At 55.4% G+C, this 22,994-nt stretch overlaps 7 protein-coding genes across 7 annotated transcripts; 3 read left to right on the top strand and 4 right to left on the bottom strand.

Annotated features, from left to right (window-relative positions):
* Positions 1-1,264: 1,264 nt before the first annotated feature.
* Positions 1,265-2,087, top strand: CGGC5_v004836 (uncharacterized protein; the record flags this gene model as incomplete). Its single annotated transcript, XM_066151350.1, has 5 exons — positions 1,265-1,401; positions 1,481-1,695; positions 1,753-1,878; positions 1,940-2,019; positions 2,058-2,087. The coding sequence occupies 5 exons, from the start codon at positions 1,265-1,267 to the stop codon at positions 2,085-2,087; spliced, it is 588 nt and encodes a 195-aa protein (XP_066009198.1).
* A 3,297-nt stretch (positions 2,088-5,384) lies between these two features.
* On the bottom strand, positions 5,385-5,754 carry CGGC5_v004835 (DNA repair protein SWI5-like protein; the record flags this gene model as incomplete). The annotated part of the gene is made up of 2 exons (XM_032028877.1): positions 5,385-5,556; positions 5,651-5,754. 2 exons carry the CDS (start codon positions 5,752-5,754, stop codon positions 5,385-5,387), a joined length of 276 nt encoding a protein of 91 aa, XP_031892959.1.
* A 1,685-nt stretch (positions 5,755-7,439) lies between these two features.
* crp-46 (60S ribosomal protein uL13) lies at positions 7,440-8,610 on the bottom strand (the record flags this gene model as incomplete). The annotated part of the gene is made up of 5 exons (XM_032028866.1): positions 7,440-7,578; positions 7,635-7,893; positions 7,960-8,013; positions 8,153-8,288; positions 8,590-8,610. The coding sequence occupies 5 exons, from the start codon at positions 8,608-8,610 to the stop codon at positions 7,440-7,442; spliced, it is 609 nt and encodes a 202-aa protein (XP_031892958.1).
* Positions 8,611-9,625: 1,015 nt separating this feature from the next.
* On the bottom strand, positions 9,626-12,555 carry bag102 (BAG family molecular chaperone regulator 1B; the record flags this gene model as incomplete). The annotated part of the gene is made up of 4 exons (XM_032028853.2): positions 9,626-10,830; positions 10,918-11,259; positions 11,702-11,845; positions 12,549-12,555. 4 exons carry the CDS (start codon positions 12,553-12,555, stop codon positions 9,626-9,628), a joined length of 1,698 nt encoding a protein of 565 aa, XP_031892957.2.
* A 659-nt stretch (positions 12,556-13,214) lies between these two features.
* GLRX (Glutaredoxin) lies at positions 13,215-13,732 on the top strand (the record flags this gene model as incomplete). Its single annotated transcript, XM_032028842.2, has 3 exons — positions 13,215-13,365; positions 13,439-13,604; positions 13,711-13,732. 3 exons carry the CDS (start codon positions 13,215-13,217, stop codon positions 13,730-13,732), a joined length of 339 nt encoding a protein of 112 aa, XP_031892956.2.
* A 234-nt stretch (positions 13,733-13,966) lies between these two features.
* Positions 13,967-15,187, bottom strand: CGGC5_v004831 (Altered inheritance of mitochondria protein 18; the record flags this gene model as incomplete). The annotated part of the gene is made up of 1 exon (XM_032028831.1): positions 13,967-15,187. The coding sequence occupies one exon, from the start codon at positions 15,185-15,187 to the stop codon at positions 13,967-13,969; it is 1,221 nt and encodes a 406-aa protein (XP_031892955.1).
* Positions 15,188-20,402: 5,215 nt separating this feature from the next.
* On the top strand, positions 20,403-22,941 carry grrA (SCF E3 ubiquitin ligase complex F-box protein grrA; the record flags this gene model as incomplete). The annotated part of the gene is made up of 4 exons (XM_032028819.2): positions 20,403-21,116; positions 21,226-21,942; positions 21,991-22,102; positions 22,151-22,941. The coding sequence occupies 4 exons, from the start codon at positions 20,403-20,405 to the stop codon at positions 22,939-22,941; spliced, it is 2,334 nt and encodes a 777-aa protein (XP_031893352.2).
* Positions 22,942-22,994: the final 53 nt, after the last annotated feature.

Genomic DNA, 22,994 nt, shown 5'->3' with positions numbered 1-22,994 from the left:
ATCTTATGGCGGCCCTTTCTTCGGTGTGGAGGGTCTTTACTCTCATGAATTTGGCCCCAGTCTCGATATTGCATCTTCGCAGTCTACCTTCCTTCTCCCTGAAGTTAGCCGTGACGATTTCTGCGATGGCAAGAATCTTTCGCCGTAGTTTAACTTATGTGATTCAACCGTTGAGTGTCTATAGCGACTCCATAAGCTGGGGCTGTGAAAGTGAAAGAGCTAAGTATTGGAATCATTCGAGTATCATGGGGATCCACTAAAGGTTTTGTTTCATGCCATGGTTTGAGATTTTCTCTTGGGCGCATAATATCAAGCAAGAGGCTATGTTTAGTGAGAAATAAATTGAAAGGGCTGGGAGACGAGCTATGGGTAGAGGCGCACATGTCTTGTTCGTTGGAGACTTCTGCTGCACGGCTAGATGTCTATTACAGCATACCTTAGGATGTCATTTCTCGGTTCAGTCTTGTTTTCATAATCCATACCATTGCATGAGGAGTACTGGTTCGTGGCTTTCCTAGGGTAAGTCAGTCACTAATTGCCTGTTGAGTACCTGGTACTTTGCTGCAGACGGGCATTCAACTAAGCCATGTTCATGTAGGCAGATCAGGCGCCCGTCGACACCCCATCCTGAGACCAACCTTAGTCTGGCATCGTGGGAAATAGGCAGCAGGCTGTGGCTTGACGAGCGTCGTCAATGACCACAGAATCGACGCGAAGACGCATGGATTCATACCCCAATCAAACCCTGCCACGCAAATGCAAGCCTATGACTGAAGGACTCCGGTTCGCTCGCCCTGATTTCGTTCAGTCAATAAAAGGCCCTCGCTTTTTCCGGCTTGCATTTTAGATGTATTTTCTACCCCAGCCACACCGCCAACAGCAATGAGCCCCATTCGCTACAGCATGCTTACATGCATGCAGACTCACTCGGACTTTGGTGACAGCCAATCTTTCTTCCCTTCTAACTTTTTTCTTCGCGGTTTGCCGCCTGGTTGGTGACAGCCAATACGACGCGATACTGATGATCAGTCATTAGATACCCACCATCATAACGCACATGCTTGTACATGTCTATGTCAGATTCTGGTTGCACCCAATCAGGCCGCTTCTTCAGCTTGCCAGCAGAATGCACTCCGGGAAGAATATAAAATCAGGCTGAAGCCACGATCATGGGCTTACAGTCCGTTCCGGAGGATGAAGACTTCTTCTTGTCCTGAAGACCGCAAATATCCAACATACATCGCATCCGGCATTTGTCGACACCATGCCTCCTCGAAGAAGCATCCGCGACGAGGATTGGGAACGCCTCAGGCTCACCATTCAGAAGCTTTATCTCGAAGAGGATCGGAGTCTCAAAGATGTTCTCCTCATTCTGGGCACCTTCCACAGCTTTTATCCAAGGTGAGCACAAGCTACACAGCTCTTTGGCAACATACGCACATGCCGTAATGTCATTAATGTATCTAATGCATGGTGGTAGCAAAGCACAATTGGAGTGGAGGTTGAAACAGTGGCACTTCACCAAGAATATGGGCGTCCTGGATTGGAAGTATGTTGGCAACGAGATCCATCGGCGAAAGTGCAGAGGCAAAGAAAGCAAGGTTTACCTCTCAGGCATACCTTTACGGATGAAAGCCATCGAGAGGGGGGTTTCAAGATACTGCTACGAGACTGCCATCGAGAAGGCCATGTGCCGTAAGTGTTATCCACGTTGATTATCGTATGGAGCATGTATAAAGCTGACTAGGAAAGATGTACCCGAACCGCCCATGCCGGAAGATCAGCCGCTTCTCGTGTGTACACCAGCGCCTGAAGAGATGAACTGGCCGTGCAGAGTGGATAATATCCCGTGGCTCCTTTCCAGGAAACTTATTGAGGGTAACTATCTTCAAAATCACCCCGTTATCTAATTTCACGGTACTGATCAGTATCCATACAGGTCTCTCACTCAAAATGCCAAGCAATACGAACGTTTCCTATCATCATTATTCTGACTCTTTATACGAGTCTGAACGACTTGTGAATTCCGTTTTGTTTCCGAATTTCGCCCTACACAGCTATACGACACTGCTCAAAAACACCTATGAAATAATTCGCTTGGTTATGCCCGAGGAGTGTGAAGGTGCCCATGTTACGAGAGCTCAGAGCCTGCTACACAAAGGAACATCCAACACCATCCATGTGGACTTTTTTGTTTGTCTAATTTTCTTCCTTTCAAACGACTTTTTTCGGAGTCAACGCGTCCTTGAGCAAGAACGACATACTGCCACCTTGCACTTACTCCTCCACCCATTCCGAGAAAGCGGTTCAAACGTGTTGGCAAAAGGTCAATACTCGAGGCTACCCCTGAGCCTACAGGCATCGCTAGATGGCCTATTCAGGGAAGCCATCAAAGCTTCCGATCTAGGAGCTGTTGAACTTCTGCTTCAAGCAGGAGTTGATGTCGATACCTCATTCGCTTTCTCACGTACCGTGTGCTGCACCGCACTGCAGCATGCTGCGAGTTTGAACCAGCCTAGGTTGCTTCAAATGCTCATTGATCACGGCGCAGACACTCAAAATACCGACATCGAAACACTAAGCAGGGCTTGGCTACGCCGAAAAACAGCGAAGGGTTCACCAGAGCAAACAATGAGGATTTTGCTGTCGATCTATCGTTTTCGTTTGGAAGACGAGAAACACGCCGCTCAACTACTCTTTTGGATGAGTTACACGGCTCGCACTTCAGTGACTGAGGCTGCCATCGAGTTCTTCCGGTTAAGCTTTATCGAGGCCAGCTCAGCCGCCAAAGCCCAGCTTCTCATCACAGCAATCAGAACCAACAGCCACTTCGTCGATGAATTGGTAGCCGACTTCGGCCACTGTATCAACTCATGCGGCTACTATCCAGAGACTCCAATGACAGCAGCTGCGATTGAGGGCAACATCCAATTGTGCAATCAGCTGCTGCGTCTAGGCGCTGCCTTGGAGCCCGGTCATAAAGCACCTACACCGCTACAATGGGCAGCATCGTTCGCAGATGTAGATCTCGTTCAGAATTTATTAAAGTTGGGTGCTGATGTCAATTTCTGTCACCCATCCCCAACATTGCTGCGCGTTGGCTTTGAAGACATCTCGTCGATGCGCATTTCATATTCGGCATATAGCATGGAAGATGAGCAAATGCAACATGAATTGCTCGGCAGTCTCGGTAGAACAGCACTTCATGCAGCATTGCTTGGAGGCAACGCCGCAACCGCGATGTGTCTCTTGGATGCAGGAGCTACACTTGTTGGTGGCGAGCTAGTGATGGCCATTTGGAGTGGTCAATATGAGCTCATTGGAAGTATTCGTAAAAGGGGAGCCTCTCTACAAGACCAGAGCACCATTTTTGGTATCGATACAATCCTGGAGGCTGCAATACTTTCGGAAAATTTTGACTTGATGTATCAAGTCATCGCAACAGACGAGCGATTGGTCTCGGGTCAAGCCCTTTGTGCTTCCGTCTTTTTAGCGGTAGCTACTAGCGACTTCACAGCCCTAAGATACCTTTTGACCTTGAGCTCGCAGCTTCTGTCGTCCCAGGATACGTGGACTGGAACAGCGATGTCTCTTGCAGCGCATTTGGGGTGCATGGAAATTTGTGAAGAGATGCTCAAATCTGGTCTTCGACCTGAGACCTCCTGGCATCTCAACATGTTCCAAAATGCTCATATATACAAGGATTTGAAGCGACCAGACCGGTCTTCTTCAACGAGTACTATCATCCGCAGCTATCTGTGTTGGAAAAGATCGTTGCATACTCAAGCCCGGGATCAACAGCCAAATCCTTGTCGACCTATGATCGAAGTCGCTGTTTCTTCGGGCTGTTCAGACTACTTGAAGCTACTGTTGACGTTCGGTTATCGACCAGGACCTACAACCTCTCTTGGTATTCTGTGCCATCGCCGTATGAACATCGACACCCTCAAACTTTTACACAGTTTTGGAATAGAGATGACAGTAGGTGTGCTCAAGCATTTCATGTGTCTCCACGGCAATCGCGAGATCATTCAATGGCTTTTCTCTACAGGAGTCAACATCAATGATAGATCAGACCATCCGTCTTCTCTGCAACTTGAAATCGCAGGCTATTGGGACCCTTTAACGCCCTTACAAAGGGCAGCCTGGGCAGGAGACATCAGCTTGATTCAAGAACTCATCGAGTACGGCGCAGATGTCAATGAATCTTCAAGCGATGGTGACACTGCACTCGAAGTCGCTGCGCAACGAGGATACTTTGGCATAGTCCAGAGACTGCTGGAGCTGGGGGTCAATCCTAATGCACCTGGGGATGTGTCTCATGGAGATCGAACGGCTATCGAAAGCGCAGCAGAGCACGGACGACTAGATATCGTCCAATTGCTACTCAATTCTGGGGCTGAAACGAGCGGCCGCGGTCGCCGACAGTTCGTCAGGTCTGTCGGCTTAGCGGACAGAGAAGGGCATCACGCCATTGTGAGGCTCTTGAAGTCTCACGCGGGATGGACTGAAGCCGACGAGGATCTCCTAGGTCAGCAGGATCTCACTCCTGTCGGTTCCAGGGAGGTAATGAGGGTGCCTGCTTACGTGCGGCGGTATTATGGTGATGAATCTGATGGAGAAGACCCAGCTGGGGATGTGATCTCAAAAGAATACGAGTCTCGCGATGCACTCGGGGCAACTACGGAAGAATTTCAATATTCTGATAGGTTAAATTCAGACTCTGAAGAACACGCGTCAAACTCTGAAGAGGCTTCGCAAGCACTGGCGGAAGAGAGCTTCTCCAGGAACGCGGACACTTCAGAGACCTGTTTGGCATCAGATGACAATTGCTGTAGGGTACATGAACTTACCGAAGAGCTCGATGAACCCTCAGAGACATTTCTTTCAACATCGGACCTTATTTCCAAACTTCCGGATGCTTATGAATCACTTTCGAAAGAGGTTGGGTTTGAGTTCCTCCCCTCGTCCATGTCGTATCAGATCAGAGAGGAACTGGAGGGCGGTGGCTGTCTTGAAGAGTCGGGAGGCGACCTCTGGGCCGAGGAATACAGCAGGTTTATCACGGAGTTGGTCTAATTATGTTCTTCTAATCTTTTCCTGTTGTTTCAAGTGGGGCTCTGGGGAGTTATGTCTGTCGGCGGAAGGGTTGGTGTGGTTATTAGCACAGTCTCATGTGACGCTTTTGACTTGGAAATAAAACACCGTGAAAAAATCATTCAACATCAACAATACAATCTCCTGCGTTCGCTACATCAAATATCTCCTTTAAGAAGACATTTAAACCGACTGATCCCATTTTAAACCGTCCAATTGGCATATCGCAGCTCTATCACCACAAGTCGAAATCCCCTCCCCTCCCCCCTAAGACCATCACCAACCCATCAATCCTTCGGCCCAACGCCAAACTCCCCCGTCTCATACAAACTCCCCACCGTCGCCCCGCGGTTCTCAGCCACCAGACCCATCAACTGCTGTCCCACGTCCTTGATCTCGTTGTACTCCCGCAGCAGCTTGACGTGCCGCGCCACCACGGCCGAAGCCTCCTCGAACTCCCTGCTCACGCGACGTCAGTTCATCGCAACCAACGAATAACCTCCAGGCTTCCCGGAGAAGAGATAGTGAGAAGGATGAACCGGGTGAAGCTTACTTGTCCTTCTTCGCCGCTTCATCACCTGCCTCGCGGCCTTGAGGAGGGGCAGGCTGGTCAGGTTGACACGTGCCAACATCTCCCATTCCAGAGTCCGTTGTCATCGTCTTGGGATCTCTTGAACTGGCTTTCGCATCATAATTTTCGTCACCGGGTTTCCTTGGTGTCTGTGGCGTAGACGAAGCCATCTCATCAACTCTTAAGCTGCGTCGCGGGGTCGTTGACATGGGAATCGCAGCCACGGCCCCACCATGCACCTTGGCTCGCGACCAAACGGCAGGGGCCCGACCACCCGATTGCTTCCAGAGAAAACAACTAGCAGAGCCTGCAGCAAGCCCGCAAACACATCACCTGGATTCAAAAAGCAAACACCGCGAAGGAAACTACCGAATCATCAAAATAAAACACACTTGAAGCGGCAATAGGCCAAAACAATGGACGAACAGGGAATCGAACCCTGGACCACTCACATGCTAAGCGAGTATTATACCACTAAACCATTCGCCCGTTGTTGAAGGAGAGTGCCATACAGTGCAACATGTAGCATGCGCGCAAAGCTCGCCGCCTTCCTAGCGACCGCACCACTAACCAGCAACACGCGCCGAGTGACATATCTTCCCGCTGGAGACTTTCACATGAATCTTCATCGTCTCGCAGATTCTCAAAGGCAGTAGAACCGAAGTTCCAGGCTGAAGCTCTTCGACGTCATTCCTTCACCTCAGCAGCACCCCAAACTCCAAGCCCACCCTCCAGGTACACAATCCCACCGCCATCTAGCCCACGAAAGAGCACGCATCCCAGCAGACGCCATCTTAGGGCGCGGATAGGGCACACCATCACACGCGGCTCCTCGCGATGGCCGACACGTCTCGTTGTCGGTAGCGGGGCATGGTAAACAGGAACGGGACGTCATTGCCCACTCACTCATGAACCATCATTCACTCGCCTGGCTCTTTCACAATGATTGTAACAGATCAATCACTTCTACGCAAGCACAAGACGCCTCGCCAGGTTGTTTCCTCCCAAATTCCGTGGTATACTCTTCTCTTTCTTTTGATCATGATCTCTTTCCCGTCCATTCCTCAATCGCCTCATCTGGACTACAGCTTGTTCCGTTGGAAAATACACATGGAAGGGCGAGAAGATCCCACACATACCACATACCTTGCTCAAAGGACAGGAAGAGAAACGGTTTACATGCGTGGGCGGAAGGCAAGTGTGGAAAAGGTTGTTCTTGTTTGTACCATAAAAATCAATTCCCATTGCCCATTTTGATTCGCAGAACACCCGCACACCTTTTGTGGACATGAATCATCTTGATTGATTTCTCTTGTGACTTATTGCGAGAAAAAGTGTAGGGGGAACGGGTTTCCTGTTCCGAGACCGCCTTGGGGATGAACACGAAACAAATGTCTTCCCCATAGCGAGTCCCTCGGAAACCCCAGAGACTCACCACAAGTCAATTTTTTCCCCTCCCCCCAATGAAGTAGTGCGTTGATGTGTGTTTTTCCCCCGCCGCTCCAATATGACCAGCCCATTGTGCCATCAGCAAAATGAAGAATTTCCCTTGAACCGCCACGCCATCTATGAGGAAGCACGAGGAAGAGGACAGAAATGCGCGAGCAAAACTCCCTCCGTGGATCGTCAAATGTGGTATCGTGGCCGCCGCCGGGTGCTAGGATGCGAGAGGGAACGAGGATTAACCCCCGAGCTTCCCGGAGCACGTCAGCAGCAGCAGCTTGAGACGCTCGTCATCAGACCCGAGAGGGAAGTTTCGAAGCGGCCACGTTTAGTAGCCGAAGGCCTCGAGGGCCTGCGCCGTCTTCTGGTCGACCTTGGCGTTCTTCTTGGCGTCGGTGATCTGGCGCTGAGCGACCTTCTTGCGCTCGTAGTAAGCGGCACCCTTGGCCTTGCGGCGCTCCTCAAGTCTGTGGCTGTGTTAGTCGAACACTCCATCGAGAATTGGTGTCGGAGAGAAACCCACCTGGCAACGACGTCCTGGTACTTCCAGCCGACCTCGTGGGAGAGGCGACCGACGGTGCAGAACTTGCGGCCGGGCTGCAATCTGAGGACGCGGAGGGCCTGGGGGACAACCATCTTCTTCTGCTTGTCGTAGGGGGGAGGGACACCCTCGAAGACCTTGAGGCGCTCCATGGCGGCAGCACCACGGGCGGTCTTGTGGGGGATCATGCCGCGGACGGTCTTGTAGAAGATTCTCGACGGGGCGCGGAAGTGGAAGGGACCTAGACGGGGGGGTCAGACTGCGATCGAGCGGGGGATTGTCTGCAATCGGAGGGGTAGAGGCTTACCACCGCGAGTCGGGTTGTAACGGGTCATCTTGCGGAGGTAGGCGTGGTACTTGACTGTAGGCATCTGATCAGTATGTTGCGTGACGGTGAGCCGACGTCTACTGCAGTCTTGGTTTCTCGTGCCTGGACTAGTATTGTCCTTCTTCTAATGATCTTTGACTGAGTGCGACGCGGGGAATGGGATTCGACATACGCTTGGCACGGAAGAACTCGCCAGAGATGTTGAGGGCCTCGCAGCGGACGACAACGACCTTCTGGCCGTTGAGGAGCTGCTTGGCAACGATAGAGGCGAGACGACCAAGGAGATGGCCCTTGCCGTCAACGACGACCTGTTGGCGTTCGGGTTAGCGATCTGCAACCGAGTATCATATTCGTGTGCGTGTCGGCGGGACAGGAGGGTTCTCTCGATTGAAGCGGCGACGTCGATGTGCAGCAGCCGCGCCGACAGCGACAGCAAAGACCGTCCACCTCTACTGCGACCAACCCGTCGCGCATTCATGTGCCCTCCTCTTGCTGTGGCGTCCGCCCACACAAATCACATCTCGAGAACCCTCAGATCGGCCACCACCAAATCCCCCTCGCGAAACCTCGAAATGTCGAATGGAACACAATGGACGGGAGGAGACTCACCACCGGCTCGAAAGAGGACATCGTTCCTGTTCCTTTTGTGCTGAAAATGAAGGGAAGGGACGAAGGTGAACTGCAAACCTCTGGGCGGTTAGAGATTTGTCGCTGGCTGGGTGCTGCCGTTGGGGTTAGTAGGATGTCGGATGGTAAGTTTGGGAAGAGGTCGTCGCGAGAATCTTGAATTCGGGAGCTGGGCGGAGAAATTTGGCACACACAGGTCACTGCTCGCACACAAAATTGCAGAAAGAAAGCCCCCGTGCCGCCTGCTGTGAGTGCACCGGGTGGAACCGCCCTAGCCGCATTGGGCAAGGCGGGCTGGACGGCAAGCGAGGGTTGGATTCGCGCCTGAGGCAGGTTAGGGCAACGAGACCTACCAAAAGCACACCGAGGCCCCGACCGCCCGGCGGAGGGGTGGCTCACCTCGGTGTGGAATGCCCGGGCCCGATACTGGGAGGCGGGGCACCGTTCTGGACTGGACCACACCTGGCCTTGACTCTCCGATCGACACAACCTGGAGGAATCCATACCAACGGCCGTCGACCGACGACCGTTGCTGAATAAGCCGACGTCAAGTCCACAAGCGCCAGACCAGGATGCCCCCTTGACTGCCCATGATGTTCACGTCACGCTGCAGCCCTGCTTGGACGACACGACTGCGATACAAGATTCAGGGCCGCATACAATCCACATCACCATCATGTGCGCAATCGCTAGAGTGAAGATCCCAGAAAAACCTTGGGCCATTTTGCCATTCCTGTCTACTACGGCGCCAGTAGTGCGCCTCGCCAACCCGGTTGAGGTAACCGTGATAACTAACGGGTGACGAACTTCGTATCGTACCAAACACAAGCCTCCCTGAACGTGCTGACCGCCTGTCTACGCGGCTCTAGATGCAATTCTCGCTGAAAGATGCAGAAAACCGAAGAAAACCTCCCATGCGTCTCGCAATCAATCCCAAAATCTTCTTAGTAGTACCGTCTTGTCCAAGACACCGTGGGCATGTGCAGTGCCGGGAATCTCGTGAACGTATCAACGTATCTTAGCGTAGTCTAGAGTCTAGACGCTTCAAAACATCCTGAACGTGCTGGACCAGGGCTTTCCTCTTCGCCCTGGCCTCCTGGTCGCCTTCCGTCTCGACCTCGTCGAGCTTCAGCAGAACGTGCTGCATCGTCGTCTCGGAAAGCTTGCGGTGCTCGTCTTCTCGCTTCTTGGAGTCCGTCGGCGGTGCCGCGATGAACTTGTCGCAGAGCGGGAGCAGCTCCGTTTCAAAGTGCGACGCAATGGCATCCAGCTTGGCGTGGGGCCCATTGGCCTGTCTGATAGGCGTGGGCGACCTGCCAGCGTCGGTGCCCGGGACGCCGAGATTTGATGCGCTGTCGCGGGGGCTGGTATGATTGCTGCTTCGACCGCCCTTCTTCGACTTGCGGCCCTTTTTGCCCTTGCGGCGCTTCTTGCCGTCGTCGGTGCCAGCGGCGCTGCCGACAGTGCTGCCACCGTCGCCAGCCACCACAACCATCTCCTCGTCTGAATCGTCGCTGCTCTCAGGCTCGAGGTCGCCATCGGGGAGCACGACCATGACCTCGCTGTTGTTCTTGACACCGTAGTCCCGCACCGGCGCGGCGGCATCCTTCAACTGGCGGCCCTTGTAGAGCAGCTTAACCTTGCGCCCGCGGCGCTCTGACAGCTCCAGCAAGACGCTGACGCGGTCCCGCACATCGCGAACGCGAAGCTTGCCGTCGCCGATGGTGTAGGCGGGGAAGTGGGTAGGGTAGGTGACGCCCTTGTTCTTGATGAGCAGCACGTCGTCCTCGGGGACGGGGGCGCTGGTCCTTCTCGGGTTGTGGGCATACGATCTCGTGGGGACGGAGCTGCCGAGGGAGGAAGACTGGAGGTCCTCGGTGGTGATGTAGCTAAAGTCCTCGTCGGTGACGTCGGGGACACCGCTCATGGTAGAGGTGTAGGGAGATATCTGCTCCCGATTCGTGGACCAGCCGTATCTAGACATGGTGAAGGGCACGGCAAGCAGGATGCAGCCAATGGTGCTGTAGAGGATGAGGTTCGGGTCGACACCGGTTTTATCGGAGAGGAAGTCGGAATAGTCAGCGATGAGGGCGGCTAGGCTGGCGATGGATTTGTCGAGATAGAGCTGGAGGGAGGTGGGCAGCAACGCTGTGATGTTGGACAGGGCACCAGAAGATGCCAGAAGAGGCTGACTGGAAGCCACCTTGGCGGGAGTAGGCGGTCCTTAAAGCTAAGGACGCAGTCTAGGAAAAGAAGGAAAGTGGAGGAGGGGTGGAGGGGGGGAAGTGAGGCTGGAGAGGAGGACCGGACGGCGACAGCGATTCTCCGGGACGACGACGGTGGATGATCGTGGTGTCGTGGGGTATTGCCTCGTCTGGGTCTGAGATTTTCCGACTCGCGGGGTTGGCAGATCAGGCCGTTCTGCAGCAGGCAAAGCAGCGCGGGCAATCTTGGGCCAGGTAAGGTAGTGTAGTCGATGCAGGACGCCGAGCAGTGGGGTAAGACAGGCAGTCGTGCGTATGTAGCCGTAGTCAAGGTAAGGTAGGGTGGTCGTGAGGGTGTTGCTACCGGCGGACTGGCGTGGGCGATCACCAGCCTGGGTCAAGGATCCAGGAGGAGAGCGTGGTGAGGTGAGGCTGTTGGAGGAGAGGACTGGAAAAGAAGCCCAGCGAAGGGGGTGTCAGCTTTGGTGAGCAGCGTGAGCAGCAGCGCAGCGCAGTGCAGAGCAGCAACGAAGACAGAAACGAGCGACGAGACGACGACAGAGACGGGCAACGAGTGGTGGGCAGGGGTTGGTTGGTTGGCTAGCTGGCCGAAGGGTGGTGGGCAGAGGAGAGAGCTGGCAACTGGCGGCGCGGCCCTATGGGATGACGGCAGACTCAGGAGCCAAAGAGACGGTGGTGCGTGAATGTGTCAAAGTATTGGATGTGTCCAATCCAATGCAGCAGTGTGGAGGAGGTTCTGGAAAACCGGGAAGTGCAGCGAATGACGGGGATGCGGAGGGAGGAGCCGTGATCATTGGCCGGGCCGATGGCAACGGCGTCTTTGGAGCGGACACGCGTGAGGCGATTCGGGCGAGCAACCTGGGACGTACCTGGACGGCGCGGCGATGGGTCGGCGGGGAGATGCCCGGAGCACACGAGTAGTGCAGGCGTGTGGAGGGAGGGAGGGACGGTGGCGGCGGTGGTGATGTTGTCGTTTGTTTGCTGCGAGTGAGGCGTGTTCGCGATGGCGTCGTCTAAAGCGGCAGAGGACGAATTTCCAAAAGATTTTCGGATGAGTTGCGGAAGGAAAGGCAAGGTGGCAGGTGGCACGAGCTGGTGGTGGTGGCAAATGGGGACAAGCTGGCAGCAAGCTCTCCCCTGATACTGGAGCTGCCCTGCTGTAATCTTAGGTGCGCAGCAAGTACCGGCTGCCTTACCTCATCTCAGAATTAGGCGAACAACCGAAGCGGCTGAGCCTCGGAGCCTGCCACCTCGGATTTTGGACAGGGATCTTGCATCGTGAAAAGCCCAACCAGCCCAGAGGGTTCAGGATTCAGGATTCAGACAGATTCACCAAGACGGCTGTGTATGGATGGATGCCCAAGGATGCGATCGGGCGCTAGACGCGGGTAAGATGTGCGTGATGAGATAGATCTATCCGAGTGTCTTTCATTCGGTCCAACCGCCTCAGACGAGAGGTCCCTGAATCCCAGTCCCTAAAAGCTCTAAAAGTCCCTGAAAGTCCCTGGACGAAGCAGAGCAAAGACCACGGGCACTTGGACCAGGATGACGATGATAAGGACGCTTGCCTTACCTGGGTTTCTTATCTTATCCTTATCGTCTGGCTTCTGCTCCGTTCTTTGATCTTTCCATGCGAGTAATTCGCCCTCATGACCTCACCAGCGCCAGGAGTTGGTTGCTGACAGATCACACGGCAACTCGCAATTAGGTTCTCACCATCCATTGCTTAATCAACCAACGCCTGCGGCTGTAGGCAATTGGACGCTTGTCTGGATAGGTGTGTTCCTGAAATTTAGAAATGCCATGATGGATGAATCAAACAATGACAAACACACCTCAGCCACGGCAACACAACTGTGATTCATGTTAGTAGAGCGTCCCCTGCCTGTGACACCTCCCCGACCGCCCATAAATCGGGACCCCGAGAATCCGCAATTCTGCCGCGGGGAACTAGAAAATCACACCTCCCACTGCTTTTGCTGCTGCGCTGCCTCGAACCGCGGCCGTGGTGCATTTCCAATCCCCATTCCCGATTGCATCATCCACTCACTTCCCTCCGACCACCCCGACCACCCCGACCTTGCAAAACTCCCCCAGCGCCTGTTCGCTCTGCAGTAGCCTGCCTCTGTCTCCCTCACTGTCCTGTAACCCGCCTTCCCGGTGTACATCCCCCCTCCACCCTTCCCACGCACCCATCCAAGTACCTCGCCTCCCGCCCCCGGTGCCTGACAAATAAACCCACCGGCCCCGGCTCTTCCCATCCCGTATCCGTACATTTATAACATCACCAATACCCATCCCCCTCCTGCCCGTCGCAAAACCAACCACCAAATGTCCTTCATCCTCCGCCGCCTCTTCTCCTCAACCCCAAACGTAGCAAACATGGCCGTCACAAAGCAGCAGGTCCAGTCCATCATCGACGAGAACAAGGTCGTCGTCTTCTCAAAGTCCTACTGCCCCTACTGCCGCCAGACAAAGTCCACCCTCGACGAGCTCAACGCCGACTACAAGGTCGTCGAGCTGGACCTCCTCCGTATGTTTTTACCTTTCAACTTTCCCACCTTCAATGTCACCGTGAAACAACGTCCTAACTGACACCAACCCAGCCGACGGAGGCGAGATCCAGGACGTCCTCGAGCAGATCTCGGGCCAGCGCACCGTCCCCAACAGCTACATCGCCCAGAAGCACGTCGGCGGCAACTCCGACATCCAGGGCCTCCTCAAGGGCAACAAGCTCGAGAACCTGCTCAAGGAGGCCAACGCTCTCAAGGCGTAAGGAGACTCTCTTCTCGTCCAGTCAAAAAAAACTTTCTTGTGCGCGAGAATGCGATAGAAGTAGTCACCGGCAGAAGGCTGACGGGCGCGCATGGCACAAAAGGTCGTCCACGTCCAGGCTGTAGCTGAGATGCCCGAGAGTTGTGTAACAAAGCTTTGGTGAGGGGGATGAACTGTAGAGATACCAATCATGCGGAGGAACCGTCACGATAGAGGGGGGACCTAGTGTTTCTAGACCTTGAGAGAATATCATAAACTATTGTATACACATGTGTCTTGCCTTTTTCCGTGACTGCACAGCTCATATGTGTCGTCTACGAGTCGGGATCTTTATATCGCTACATTGCTTCTTACATGTTTTACACAACCTGCGCGGCGACGGTGCCGACAGGTCTCTCGACAAATTCCATCACGCCGTCGATGATGCTTGTCCGCGCCGGCTCCGAGGCCACCTTCTTGCCGGCCAGCCAGTTGAGCCACAGCAGCCTCGACACGCGCTCGTCCTGCACCTTGCCGCAGCTCTGGCGCCCGAAGCTCCTGCCGTCGTCGTAGATGACCTCGAGCGCGCCCTTCTCGTCGCGGCACAGCAGCAGCTCCTTGGATTTCGGCACCTTGCCGCGGCTGAAGAGCCTCTTAAAGTCCCGCATCGCCTCGCCGAAAGCCTCATCGCCGTATGCCTCCTTGTCCGCCGCCGACCTGTGGGTGATCGCCCTCACGAAGCCATCGCGCAGATGGGGAAAATCGGTGTCGCGGACAGGCACGATACGGAACGCGCTGCGGCATCCGACCTCCTGCAGCAGTGCCGTCCACGTCTCCTCGCCCTCCGCAGGGTCCAGCAGCTTCTCCTTCAGTGTGTCGCGCTCAGAGGGCACCAGCGTCGTCGCGATCGGGTTGATCTTCTTGGTGAGGTAGTGCTGCAGCTTCGCGACGTCCTGCGTGGCGACGTAGTATCCGACCATGTAGACCTGGATGCTCAAGAAGCTGACAGTGCGGATGCCGAGGCCGACGAGGGTGTACTCGACGCCGTCGCTGTCCTGGACGGAGGCGGCGATCGGGGCCTGCGCGGCGGCTTCCGGGTCGCGGGAGGAGGCGGAGTGCTTGGAGGAGAGCTCGATGGTGCGGGGGAAGCTGGGGACGGTCTTGTTGCCGGTGGGCACGAGCTCCTTGCCCTCTTCGTCGTGGATGACGACCTTGCGCTTGCTTCCCGCCTCGGTCGTGAAGGTCTCGCTCGGCACCGACGAGTCGAGCTGGTAGCCGGTGCGGTGGTCGGCGCTGGCGTCAGAGCTCCCGTCGCCGCCTGCGCCTGCGGCCTTGCGCTTCTTCTCTGCGGCGAGCGCCTTGCGGAGCTTGTTGGCCGTGTAGACGAAAGAGATGATGCCTGCGATCGCGCCGGCGGCGAGGAAATATGTGCGGTCGCGATCGTAGCTGGTGCGGGCTTCGCTGAGCTGGTTGATGTTGTACTTTTCGGTGGGCTGGTGGACGAAAGACCGCTGGCGGATGAAGGTGCGGCGGGGTGTTACTGTTCGGACGGGCTGCAGACGACCCCTGGGCAGAGCCCGCAGGACTCGTGGGCGGAACATTGGGGGTGTTGGTCGGGGAGGGGATCGTCGAAGGAGGATGGACGTAGGTGGGTGGTCGGTGGGCTGATGGCAGCCTCAAGGTTCTTCGGATGGATCTGTCGACGGGAGGCTCGGGCGGGCGGGACGGCGCAGACGGGTGCTGTTAGATCGATTTCGGTGCCGACGGGGCAGGGCGACTCATGGTCCAGTCATGTGGGATATTTGAGCGTGTTGTTCCTGTGCAGCACAGACTGGTAAGCTCGCAGCGTCGGGGAGCAGGAGGAGTAGGAGGAGGGTGGAAATCTGACCGTGACGCTTGTAATCGGCAGATGCTAGTCCAGGTCATGCAAATGGCAATTGCCAATTGGAGCTTCGGGGCCTGTCAGCCAATGGAGTGGGCCGATTGGCAGCTGCACGGAGGGGCGCGGGGCTGCCGAATGACGTCTCAGTCGTCACGTGGACGGGAATCTCCGCTGGGCAATGGTCTGTGCTGCGGTACGTACTCGATGCGATCTCAGATCCCTTGGACAGCCCCCAATTTAGAGCTCACCGAGGAGACCATTCAGAAGAGCCGTGACGGCTTATGAGACTGTCATCCTCAATTGCATTGCTCATTCGATGCGGTTTCTCATGGGACTAGCAGGTATGCACTCGACTGTGGTCCGTGCTTGGGGCGAAAAGCGGGAGGAACTGCTTAACGTTGGATCCAAGGATTCGATGCCGACACCAATGCTGATGCTGCGGTCTTGACGTCTGCGCCCCTCTAACGGTCTCGCTGCGTTTGATGCATTTGAAGGCTGGAACAGTTGTCCATCATGCGTTTCTTAGTGTGATGCATGCCGAGTAAGGTAAGCGGCCTCGATAGTTGTCATCGATGCTGGAAGATAAGCTGCTTAAACCGGTTTGTGGCGAGGAGAGCACAGAGGAGCAGGCATGTCCGTGATGCTTAGGCCGGTGAGATAAAGTTACCACAGAGGATGCCGACTGGACAGGACTATTCGTGACCGTCTAGGCGCCCACGCGTGATGGCGTCCAGGATCCCTGATGCCATCACGCTGCGCCTCGAAGCCACTGTCGACTTGAGTGATGGGCGTCCAACTACTGGTCTTGCATGCTGACATCGGGCTATATACACCTTATCGATCCTGCAGTTGGCTGACCCGGCAGCGAGGTGCTTGCGTAGTCAGGACGCGAATACTTAATGCTGGTGATAGCTCCTTCGCGATGCTGGCCAACCGATGCTAGGAGCTCACGATGCTATGTCTGCTGCTGCTCGTCCCAAATGACGAACGAGGTGAGACCAGGTCATGTGGTCGTCGCCAGGTCTCAACCTTGTCATCACCCGCAGACCCTGCACACGTTTAACCCCCGCGCCTGGTTGTGTGCTATTCTTAAACATAGGCTTTGCTTTGCTTTTTTCTCTTTCTGCCCAACTCAATCGGCTGGTCTGTACTGTAATCTCGTGTCGTTGGACCTCGGAAGCCCGGGAGGAGGCTCACTGACCATCTACCTACGTAAGGAGAGGTGGCAGCCTGCCCGTCAAGCTGGGTGGGCTTAGGAACAAAACACGACGTCTGCTTTAACATTCGAGCAAGGGTCATCGCCGAGGATGGGAGGCTGCGAGTCGTCTACACACCGAAGACGCGAACCGCTGTTCATAAGCTCCGACCTCCGACCTCCGACCTCCGACACTGAGCTGGCATGGCGGGATATGCCGTCCGTCGAATCATGAATCACGGTTCGAAATGGCGTTTGATGAGTTCGCCCAGCGTTGTAGAATCACCTGAAAGTGTCATTGGATGGGAAGAGTAGTCAAGCATGGATGACCCAGGATGAATGGATGGGATTCGGTATCAGGTGTAGGGCGCGCCATCATCGGCCGCAAATTGGCCAACCCTGGAACGATGATACGAGAGGAAACTAAAGGGACTGCCCGAAATGCGGGTTTGGGAAAGGGGACAACGAAACAGAACTGCTGGCCCTGTCTAACCCGTCCTGGGGCGGTCCGCATAGTAGTCAGCATCCGAGGCCCTGACATCCCGTCTCGACGGTCTCGTAAGGCAAAGGCAGGAAGGAAATCATGAGATTGTCACCGGACTTGTCAATGGGAAGACGCCAAGAGTCTGTGCCTGTGGGCAAATGAAGGCGAGTTTGTGTGTGACTGGCCTGAAGCAGTTGACGAAGAAGCGTCCAAGCGTTTGGCAAGCAAGCACCTTCAAGTCGGAGGACGGAGAGCGGGTATCAAACGCACCCTTCGTCTCCGAGGGGCGAGGCATGCCTTTTGTCTTTTTTTCTCATTCCCTCTGTTGATGGAAATGATTAGACGGTCCCTCGATCCGAACAAGGTTCGACTGGCCCGTATTCCGTGGGAGGACAATATGTTGTCTCTGGGTAGACCCTGTCGTGTTGGAAAGACACGGGCCGGGAAATGTTCTCTGCTTTCTTTTTATGAGGCCATTTGTGAGGTGGCAGGCAGGACGGATAGATCTTCAGCATCGTCATCGCTGGCCCTCAGCCGCCTCGTCTTCGAACTTGGCATCTCATCTCGATTAGTTTTTACACTTCACATGCCTTGCAAAGTGGAATGCTGACGTCTAATATTGGACAGCCCGTAACTTTGATGAAAGGAACTCGCGAAACATTCTAGAGAGGTGGTCGCCTTTCCCGGATGAGAGGTAGCGTCAGGTACAGCAACGCCTAGTTCTGGCGGTGGAGTTGGGCTGGGAATGTCGAGGTGCAGATTGAAGGAAAGTGACGTTGTCTCTCTGTCAACTCGATGCAGTTGTGTGAAGTATCTTTTTAGCGGCACAGTTGATAAAAGTACATGAATGGTGCTGGAAGGAGGCTCAAGTTTCGGTTGCCGGCGGCTCTGGGCCAAGGACCCCACTGAACAGCCTCAGGCGATGACAACCTCCCGGTCGGTACCTCAGGAAAGACCTAGGGAAAAGGACCATCACCTCCAGCGCAGTGCATGAACATCTCAACGAGGCCGCCCCACGCTCTCTGCCGGGGAAATCGTCTCGTCTCTCGCTCGCCTGGTTTCGGCTCCTGTGTCTGGTCCAGTCGGGACGTTGCTCTGGCTGTTCCCTTGGATTTCGACTGAAGGAGCCTCGTCTCGTCTATGGCCTCTAACACCGTCCCTGCCTGGCTGCTGTCTGCCTTTGAAGCATGTACCTTTTCTTGTCAGGCGAGGGGAGGTACCTGCACATTTGCAGTGGTCACAGTAGTGGTGCTGGTAAGAGGATGCCTGCTTCTCCCTGTCATTGGTGCAGAGCGAGTGCCTGGAGGAAGCTACTTGCTTAAGCGCCGTCTTCGACTCGGGAAGCAGCGAGCACAAGTACTCTCCCTCCGGAAACATATGGAGCGATACCTTTCCCATCCTCCTCCCCGGCATGTACTTCGTCATTCTCAATTCCAAGTACTGCGCAGTCAAGTGCCCTCCTCACCCCTCATCTGTACTTGTACCACCATCGAATACTCCCATGACAGCGAATCGACGGTACCTCGACATCCATCGCAATCCAAACAGCAAAAAAGACCCCCATTATCGTTGCATTTCCAGCATTGCGCCTGCCCTCGTCTGCTTTACATCGTCGCGACTGCTGCTCTTCCGTCGAGCTTGTTTGCTCGGACTCCCGTCTGCAGTCTGAAGATCAACATCGCGAAGCCGCGAAGAGCAAAAAGCACTGGCAGCGGGAGGTTGGTCACGCGACGACCCTTTATTACCTATTACCTTCCTCGATACCTGCGCCCAAGTACTGTACCGACCAGTCAAGTCATTCAGCGACTACCTACTACCTACCCACCTATTTACGACACGCCCTACGTCGAGTCACAGGTGCTGCCTCCTCACGTTGCCCAAAAGGTACCTGATCGATTCCCAACTCCGCCTTTGGCTGCTGCTGCTGCTGCTGCTGTTGCTTGCGTCGTCTCCCCCTCGACTTGCCATTTCAAAGACTGACTGCGGGAAACAAACAGCTTCTTGTCAAAGGGCCAAGCAAGTCAACAAGCAACGACGACCCCAAATCTCCAACTCTCCACGAACGCGCGACAGCCCGAGTCTCCCTCCGGACGCCGCCTGCCTTTGAGTCAAGGCCCCGTCGAGTTCCAGCGCAAGCCCAGGGGTGTGTCGGGGTGTCACCTCCTGCCCTCGCTCTCTCCACCGCACCGGCACCAGGCATTGCAGGCCCCCAACCTAACTGCCTTAGCCTCTCTCGCCCCGTTCTCCGTCGTCCTCCGTCGTGTCACAGTCGTCCTTCGCCCTGGAGAGCCTCGACTGCCATCTGTCTGCTGGAGGAATCACTGCTGCCGCCCGCTGTTGGCTCCCTGATGCTACTTCGTCGCCCAGCGTTGCCGCCGCCGTTGTTTCTATCGTCGTCCACCACCTCAACGACATCTTCCTCTCCGGCCTATCCTCTCTGTCGACCTTGTCTTGCTCTGCTCTTGTCCCTGACTCTGTCGTCCGCCTCTGGCACCGCCCAAAGACACGCCTCCGACATTGAGTTCAGCGCCCGTCCACAACCTCCACATCCACGTTGGGCAACACAGAGACCAGATTACCTACCTTTTCGTCTCCTCTCTAAACCCACCCGTGTCTCTCCCTGACGTACGTCGACCCCAACCCGCCTCGCCTCGTCTCCTCCTACGTCTCGTCACAATTGGCGCTACATCCGTCACACACAACAAAAAACCATACATTTGCCCTGGTTGCCCTCAGCCCGGCACAGCGCTGCAGCACCAAGCAAGCACAGGTACCTCCAACCCCCGTCTTGCTGCTCGTCATCCGCACCAAGAGGTCAAGGTACCTAACCCAACCAACGCGGCCCAGCAAACTACTCCTCCTCCTGCTGCTTGCTCCTCATCCCCCGTCCGTACCTCACCGTCCGGAGCCTCTCCATTACCATTTTCCGTGGGTCAGGCGTCAGCGTCAGCGTCCACCATCGTCCTCGTGGGACTGGTCCGCCTTTACTACTCAAACGACCTTTTTGGTGACAAATCCTACGGTTCCGCGACAAATCGACAACAAACATCACTCACTCCGGCCCCGTCATCCACGCGCTCGTCGACGACCATTATCTCATCGGGGGCTCGACTCCCCGACCTGCCCAAAGCCCGAAAACCCCGCGACTCCCTCGATCGGCCGACCGACCCTTTGCTCGCTCGTCCTTACCCGCCGTCGACGTCTTTGCCGCCCATTTCTCCCACGATGAGGCCCGCAGCCCCCTCAATAGAAATCATGGCTGCCCAGTCAGTCACCCCGGACTCCCGCTCCTCCTCGTCCACAAACTCCCCCGCCCCTGCCGACAACGAGGAGTCGGATTTCTTCATCGCCGGAAATGACTCGCAATCGTCACTCGGCGTGCCCAACATCGAAGACATGCAGGTTAACGACGACCCGTGTCAGCCCGCCGTCAACCGGTTGCCCAGCGAGATCCTCATCTCCATCTTCGCCAAGCTTAACGGTCCCAGCGATCTCTTCCACTGCATGCTGACGTGCAAGCGATGGGCAAAGAACTCCGTCGATTTACTGTGGCATCGCCCGGCCTGCACAAACTGGAAGAACCACATGTCTATCTGCAGCACGCTTGGAATGACTACGCCCTTCTTCGCCTATCGCGATTTTATCAAGCGCCTCAACTTAGCCGCGAGCCCGCTCGCAGACAGAATTAACGATGGGAGCGTCATCCCTTTGTCTGTCTGCAAACGCGTCGAGCGACTCACGCTCACCAACTGCAGACAGTTGACCGACAACGGCTTGTCTCAGCTGGTGCAAGGCAGCGCGTCGTTGCTCGCCCTCGATATTTCCGGGGACAGAAACATTTCCGATGTCTCCATCAGAGCCATCGCAGATAACTGCCGTAGGCTGCAGGGACTGAATATTTCCGGTTGCACCCAGATCACGAATGATAGCATGATCGTGCTGGCCGAAAGTTGCAAGTTCATCAAGAGGGTACGTTTACTTCCACGTTGACTCACCAAAGCCTGACCCGGCTCTCGCCTGGTCCACCATGGTACCGCCTTGCATTTTGGGACTTTTGCTGATACGACTCCTGCTCCAGCTGAAACTCAACGAATGCGCCCAGCTACAGGACGTTGCGATTATGGCCTTTGCAGAACACTGCAAGAACATTCTCGAGATCGACCTCCACCAGTGCTCACAGATCGGAAATGACCCTATCACCGCCCTCATCGCGAATGGGCAGTCCCTCCGCGAACTCCGCCTCGCCGGCTGCGAGCTCATCGACGACAGTGCATTCCTATCCCTGCCGCAGAACAAGACTTATGACCACCTCCGCATTTTGGACTTGACCTCATGCTCAAGACTTACCGACCAGTCTGTGCAAAAGATTATCGAGGCCGCCCCTCGGTTGCGCAACCTGGTGCTCGCAAAGTGCCGCAATATCACCGATGTCGCCGTTAACGCCATTGCGAAGCTCGGCAAAAACCTGCACTACTTGCACCTGGGTCACTGCGGCCATATCACAGACGAAGCCGTCAAGCGTCTCGTCCTGGCATGCAATCGTATACGATACATTGATCTTGGATGCTGTACACTTTTGACAGATGACTCGGTGATGCGCTTGGCCCAGCTGCCCAAGCTCAAGAGAATCGGTCTCGTCAAATGCAGCAACATTACTGACGAGTCTGTGTTCGCCCTCGCTCGCGCAAACCACCGTCCTCGGGCACGTAGGGATGCCAACGGCAACATTGATGAGTACTATGCCAGCAGCTTAGAGCGCGTCCATCTGAGTTACTGCACAAACCTCACATTAAAGGTTAGCAACCCTTGGTTCCAAAGATTGTACTTGACTAACAAACAATAGAGCATTATCAAGCTGCTCAACTACTGCCCGCGCCTCACGCATCTCAGTCTGACAGGAGTTACTGCCTTCCTCAGGGAAGAGTTTGCAGAGTTTTGCAGACCTCCACCACCTGGTACGTCCCGCTGATGCCGACAGACTGGATGTTTGCTAACTGTATTAGAATTCACCGACCACCAGCGCGGCGTCTTCTGCGTGTTCTCCGGCAACGGCGTGCAAAAGTTGCGTGAATACCTCAACACCTCGGCAGAGTACGAGGGCTTGCGCGATTCTCCTGGCCCGCGATTCTCCGGCGGCTTCTTGGTCCGCCGTAACATCGGTGCCCATGCTTCCACTGCTGCAAATGCAGGAACGGTGAACGGCGACGCCGAAGGAGATGATGGCGAGGCCGCGGAAGACGACGAGTTCGAGGGTCTCGACGGTAGCGAGATGGCTGTTGATGGACAGCCACTGCTTGCACAGAATCTCGTCAACGGTGACGCACAACAGGATGGCCAGGCTCCGCCGCCCCCGCCAACCCATGTGCACCCAACTGGAGCAGTGCCAATGTTTGCTCAACCACTTGGCCAGGCCCCGTTGTTGTTCAGCCCTACCAGTCCTAGCTTCCCCCAGTCGGCTCGTTCGCCGACAACAGCGGGTCCCGCGAATCATCCACCACCGTTGGTCGTATCTAGTCACTACTCGCCGACGTCTCCAACAGCCACGGCAGGACCCAGCTTATCAACCGCCACTGCCGTCTCGCCCCAGGGAACGAACCTAGGTTTCCCCGCGTACACCAACAGACGGCCTGCACCGCTCGGTGCCAGCACTGCGTCGATGGAGGCGTCGATGTTGAGCCCCGCATCGCATCGCAGCCGTCCGGCCAGTGTCATTTCCATGGAAGCGTCAATGCTTGGACCTGCGGACTCAGACTTGGCGGAGCCAACCACACCGAGCGCGGTGCAGCATTCTTAAAGCGTCATTGACGAATATGGACTTGGACGTAGCCAGCTTGAGTTCGAAGGGCA

The sequence above is a fragment of the Colletotrichum fructicola genome, assembly GCF_000319635.2.
Source record: "Colletotrichum fructicola Nara gc5 chromosome Unknown KSG_Nara_v1_contig03, whole genome shotgun sequence".
In the NCBI taxonomy this organism is placed as follows: Eukaryota; Fungi; Ascomycota; class Sordariomycetes; order Glomerellales; family Glomerellaceae; genus Colletotrichum; species Colletotrichum fructicola.
Note: the sequence above shows the minus strand (reverse complement) of the source record. Positions and strands in the feature narration are given on the sequence as shown.